Source organism: Pygoscelis adeliae, unplaced genomic scaffold (genome assembly GCF_000699105.1).
Source record: "Pygoscelis adeliae isolate BGI_AS28 unplaced genomic scaffold, ASM69910v1 Scaffold71, whole genome shotgun sequence".
Taxonomy (NCBI): domain Eukaryota; kingdom Metazoa; phylum Chordata; class Aves; order Sphenisciformes; family Spheniscidae; genus Pygoscelis; species Pygoscelis adeliae.
The window spans coordinates 5,882,388-5,888,658 of NW_008824356.1; the positions used below are offsets into that span (position 1 = coordinate 5,882,388).

A 6,271-nucleotide genomic window follows, 5' to 3' on the forward strand; every position below is an offset into this window, starting at 1 on the left:
GCAGGAATGAGGTTCAGGTCCTTGAGAGCTAAGTAACTTCTGCTGAGTCAATAGGGGAGGTACCATCAATGCCCTCAGTTTTGTTTTCAGGAACAGCCTCATCAAATAGTGTTTGTGGGCAGAGACCCGAAGTAGACTGCCAAGATGTTAAATTGCTAACCTACCCACTAGCCCTAGTTTATTCTGCAGCAGAAATACAAGCACGCCTGGACCAACCCCCAGAAGTCAACTCTGAACTCCTCTCTCATTCTGTCAGAATCCTCAACTTGTTTTTAAAATGCAATTTATTTTTGTTAAATTGCAAAAGAGTTGGATGCAGTCTGCCAGTTGTGCTTTCCCTCTCCTTCTTTGTGCATTGAATTTTGTTCACTCGCTTTACATGCCTCAAGTTGCTGTAATGCTGCTGGGAAAGTAATTGCCTTGCACTTTCTCTTTCTGATGCCCACGGGTGACTGTGGGGGACTCCTCCCTGGGCACAGTGCAGAGTTAAAAGCCCAGCTTTTGCTGCTTTGCTTAAGACCTGGTTATTTCTTTTCTTTCCTTTTTTTTTTTTTCCCCTTTCTTTTTTTTTTTTTTTTTTTTTTTGTCAGCTGCCTGTTATATCAATCACAGAGCTGGGATCTATTTATAGGTTGGGACTCGGAGTACTGTGTCCTAGTCACAAAGAGAGGCAGAGACGCAGAGGGGACTGTCGGCTGGTGCAGGCGGAACCAAAAGATATTTAATCAGCAATTAGAAACACCTGAGGGCAAGGGAAATTCTACTCCAGCCTCGAGCTTCATCTCTCAGCCCGCAGCATGTAAGTAGCGAACTTCTACCTTTTATTGCATTTATGGGGTTGGTTTTTGTTTTGGGTTTTTTTGATCCAAATGTTGCTCTGCACCAAACCTTTTATCTGGGCTAAAAATTATGGCAGCATCTCAATATGGTTAAAGGTAATGATGTTTTTTTTCTATTTTCACACTGTCAGAGGAAGGTCAGTGTGACCCACAAGGAGAGGAGTTGGTTCAGAACTTTGTAGGAATCGGGCGGTTTCACTATTTGAGAGTGGCTTTTTCCTCTGGAAATAAGCAAATGAAAGTTTGAGTGGAACAGTTTTGTTTTGGGAACAGAAACGGTCAGGTTTGCTGGCATTCCAAAAAGGTCAATGTACAACATAACTGCTTAAGGGCTTACCAAGGACAGGTGCTATTTATCCCATGCTGGTAAAGGCAAACCTGGAAACTTCAGCAGTCCTGTCTTAAAAGAACCAAGCGACACCCCTTCCCCTATTAAAAAAACCATCCCCCCAGCTTCATATCAGACCTTCTCTTAGCAGGCAGATGAAATGAAATTTTGCTTTTACTGAATGCATTTATCATTGAGCAGTTGATGTTTCTTTAATTTTAAAAGTCCCAAAGCAACTGAAGTCACTTCAATGACAAAAGAGGGGTGCAAGTCTTTGCAAAGTCGGTGCAGTGGCAATCAAGGAAGGAACTTCCTCTCTCATTGCCAAGGAGCTGTTTGCTTTAAAGCAGCCAAAATGCAAAATGTTTGAACAATGATATATTTTTGGAGTATTTTTGTAACAGGAATATGAAGAGAGGGAAGACAATAATTAGTTAGAAATTGTTTATTAATAGCTTTTAGCATAACATTTTTTTCAAAACACAAAGAGGTTTTTCTTGTTTCATATTTTTGCCTCAGAGGTTTGGGTTATATCTTTTACAAAAGTTAGTTTTTGTATTTATTTTTAAGTATAGAAACATTTCCTTGATTTCTTGTATTTATAATGTCTACTCCTCAAAATGCCAATATTACAATTTTTAATTTTGGTATGTTAAGTTTTTTAGTATAGATTTCTCATGAAATATATGTTCTAAAAACTTTTTTCCCCCACAATTTACCATTTTTTAAAGTAACAACAAATAAAATGAAGCTAAACTTAAAATAATTTGGAGGAACAAGTGTCTAATAAAAATAGAATAATAAAATGAGAGCTGTCTCACAGTTAAAATATCAAGTTCTAAGAAATACATGATAGCTGAATTGCTTGGACTGACTGTAGAAAGGCGACAAATAGTTCTTTAGTTCTTTATCCTGCATTTCTTTGATGTACATTTTATAATACTCAAAGTTTTTAACTTAAGTTCTAGGAACAAAAAAATACTGACTACAAATTAATTCTTTCTAAGTTTTTAACCATTGATATAAATATCCCATCTTTCAGCTAGAATTCTAGATATAAGGAAGGCTTTTAGGACAATATGGATAAACGCGGTGAATTTACATACACAAATAATGCCCAAAATGATCATTACAATACACCACTTGCTATGAAGCTCCCCTCCCCCCGAATAAAACAAAACTGTCAGCCTGACCATTCTCATCATAGGAAGCTTCATTTTGATTATTAAGGCTTTTTGTTTTACTTAGAAATGAATGTATTTAAATTATTTAAGTCCCTTTCTGTTTGTTTTGGCATGATATTACATTCATTGCCTCTCTGTGACAATGCAACGTTATTGTGTAATAAAAGGAGAGCAGGTTTTTCTGAAAGGCATTAAAGAAATAAAATTGCTGACTCTGTAACTAACAAAGAATCTATCATATACCTGCTCTGAGGTCCCCCTAAAAATTGAAAGCCAAGAGGCATCTTATTGCTTGAAAAATAAAAATTGAATCTTTTTCTTCCCTAAAAAAATACACAAACAGAAATATCGGCATGACTATGCTCGGGAATTACTGCAAAAACTCATTTACTATACATTTTTGCAGAAACCCGAGCATTCCCAAAGAAAAAGCTAGAAAAGATTTAGTCTCAAGAATTTGTTTGAACTATTCAATAGTTGTGTCCGCATAATTGCTGGACTTTATCCTTCTCTTTCAACTGCACGTGGGTCTTTTCCCCTGTTAAACCTGCTGTATCTTTTTATTACTGCATTTGGAAAAAATAACCAAGCGTCTGCTGTCCTGTAGCATACCAATGAATGGTTTATGGGACCACTTTTATTTGGAGAGAGGGAGTTATCTGTGGTTAGAGGGAAGACTTTGATGCATTATGTGGAAGGAAGTCTTTGTTATTTAGTTTCTGCTTCACTAATGTTTCATGTTTTGTGGACTAAGCACCTATCAACCTCCAGACTGACTTATTCTACACAGTGTAGTTTGTCACAGGGCTGTTGCATGATTTTTTTTCATTCCTTAAAAAAACAAACAACAAACATCTTTTGTTTCATCCTAGTTTATTTGTTTCTTTGACTGCAAAGTAATGATTGACATGCAGATTCTCTTCTTCACGCCCCTCCTTTCATTGCTGAGTATGACATCTCTTGGGAATTATAAATAAAACCTGTGCCAAATCTGCTGCACAGGTGTCTGGAGTACAGCATGCTCAGGTGTCTCACTGTAAATCCCTGAGAATATGGAGTAAACACCAGCAGGAAAAAATACTCTCCTTGAAACAATTCTGTGTTTTTAGGGGCCTTCTGAATAAACCCCCCAAAGCCAGTAGCCAGTTATTAAAGATTGTGTAGCTATCTCTCTCTCTCTTGCTCTCTCTTACCTCTGTTATCACTTCACCTGTACATCTGTCCATCTATTTCTCATCTCTCTATTTTTACATTTCATTATGTTATGCTTGCTCTCCCGCTCTCTTCTTTTCCTTTCCTGAAGACACATTTCTATCTGGCACAGAAAATAAACTCAGATTGCGGGTAGTTATGTTAATCTAATTCAATCCTCTGTGGGTTAGGAGTGAAATTCTAATAGTGGAGCTGTTGAGGGCTTTTTTGTTAATGGCTTGGGGATTACATTGAGTTAAAGGCTCATTTCCTAATCAAACAGAGAGGGAGAGAGTGACTCCGAATATTTATGAGTCTCCCAGCGCGAGTTAAACATTGAACTCCAAAAGCAGGATTTCAGTGCTGCAGAAAGAGTTAAAACCCCTCAGGGCTGCTATGGAGGGGGGGGGTAAGGAAACCAGTTAAGCCATCAGCATTTTCAACTGCTGTATAACTTCAGTTTGGTGAGAGAAAATAATCATCTCGCAGAGCTAAAATGGAAACTGTAGCAAGATATTTAAAACAAAGTCAAGTGATGCTTCAAAAAGGCTCTTCTTTAGTGAAGCAGGATACATGCAGTGCATGCGCAGCCTAATAGAAACTCCAAATAAATACCCTTCTAAATGAGAAGGATTGGAGGGTGGGCTGCCTTTCTGTTATTAGTGCCTGGAAGACCCGATTTATTTTTTTAATGCATTTTATTTTTGGTTCTACTTAACTCTTGGGTAACCTTTTCTTAAAAAAAGAAAAAAAAAGAGAAAGTACGGATAGGTCGATATCTAAATTGTTCTACTTCTGTTCTGTAGACTGGTATCTTTTGAGGCATTTTTTCTGTCCTTCTGTTTAGCTGGACTCTTGTGTCAAATAGTCTAGTTGGAGAACTGTATTCACTGTCACAGGAATGATTGACCAAATTAATGCCTGATTGCTTTTGTGATGAGTTCATCATACATGCTTGGGTAGACCCTGCTGTTGCTGAAAAAGAGCAGGCCTGCCTGCCTGCAGCAAGCAGAGGACCTCTGTGTTGCTAAGGCCTGGTGTGTTGTGAACTAGCCGGCAGTAGGCTTTTTTGCCCCTAGCTTGGACTTAGAAAATCTGTGTGCAGCAGGTGAACTGCACAAAATCAAGACTGTGCCATGATCCTGCCTCTCTTCTGTAAAGAGGTCCTGAAAAGGAACGGCGATAGAAACCTGCTGTCTTCTGACACATGGCCAAGTCATATCTCCATGTTCCTCAGTTTCCCTGCATGTAAAATGATACATGGCTGCCATCAAAAGTACTCCAAGATCTACAGAGAACAATCTTAATAAATCCCAAATGGCTGGTTCACCCATGGCAAAAACTGCAAATCAGTGACACAGGTGCACAGCTTGAAAACAAGAGGTTTTTGTGCTGGCAACAAGAGTTACCCCACTTTGCTTTTTTGTTTTTTGGGTTTTTTTAAATACATTTGGTACAAGCCACCAAAAAGGCTTTCTGATTTTGGTAAGACAAGCAGATAGAAGGCTAGCTTACTCCTAGTATGACATTCAATGGCATTGTCCTACACGCTAGGTCTGAATTTGGTCTTGGTGACTCTTGTTGAGATGAAACTCAAAAGTGGTAAACTTTGGCTAAAAAAGTAAATTACTGTTTGGTTCTGGAGCCATGTGTATCGATGGCCATCCTGTATACACCAAACTTGGTGTGTTTGCTGACATGTCTATCTGGGTGCAGCACCTTGAGGTAAGAATTGGCACCTTGCCCTAGTTTAAAAATTATTTAAAACTGCGACCTCATGTGAATGTGTGAGGCTCCTTTCTCTTTGTGCTCTGTGCCTGGACCTGCTGAGGAGAGCACCATCAGCTAGAGTGTACTTTATTAAATGCATTTGAAATACATAATAATTGTGTTCTTTCCCTCTAATAACTGGCACCCACAGCAGATCAGTTTGAGACAGGAGTTTTCTGTGGCTGAGCTGAACACTGTATAACATTTTTTCCTGCCTTCCTCTCCTTCCCATCCCAGTTTCCTTTCTGTTCACCTCAGCCTTTTCCTCTCCTGCACTATTCTGCTGTGGCCATGGCCTAGCAGTTTATACTTAGACCTCCCCTGCTGACCTTTCAGGCAAAATACTCTTCCTTCTCCTCTTTTTGTCCTTTCCGGTGCAATGCTGAATCCTATGAATGACCTGCTGCTGTTTATCCTGAAGGTGGCTGCATTTCAGTGCAGCTTTGCCTGGCATATATACAGTTCATGAAGAACTGGGGAACTAAAAACTGATTTTCAACTTTTCCACAAGCCACATAGAAAGCTACTGTGTTCTTGTCCTCCATGCATGCCACAAGTACTTAAAGAATGATTTTATAATAGTGTAGGAATTTCAGGGAAGGAAATATTGTGACTTTTAAAACTTTTAAAGCACACAGTTTAGTTGACATGATGGCTTGAAAGTAATGACAGTTTTAAAGTCTCAGGGCTCTTGAAAGTCTCTAGAAAAAGGGCTGTGTCTTTAGGGGAAATTACCTTTTGTAATGGGATAAAACTTGCAACTAAATCTTGTTATTTGGATACTGGAAAGCATATGCCCAGCATGTATGAGAGGGAAGCATAAGTGGCTATTTTTATTCATTAAGAAGTCGCTGCCCTTTCCTTTCCCTCAACCATGTGAGATGTGAATGATCCTGCTCACAAGAGTTTCATGCTGCTCTCAGAATGGATTCTCTTTCTCTTCATAATTGTGTTTGCTG

The 6,271-nt window shown here is 38.9% G+C and overlaps 1 protein-coding gene across 2 annotated transcripts in view; it reads left to right on the forward strand.

Moving 5' to 3' along the window:
* The first annotated feature begins 638 nt into the window (after positions 1–638).
* ESRRB (estrogen-related receptor beta) overlaps positions 639–6,271 on the forward strand; it is a 134,751-nt gene continuing 129,118 nt past the window's right edge. For both annotated transcript variants that reach the window (XM_009319404.1, XM_009319405.1), the window contains exon 1: positions 639–799. Coding sequence is in view for 1 of the 2 variants with exons in the window: in XM_009319405.1 (XP_009317680.1) it covers positions 798–799 (2 nt within the window). In the remaining variant the exon portion in view is untranslated. The remainder of the gene's footprint in view (positions 800–6,271) is intronic.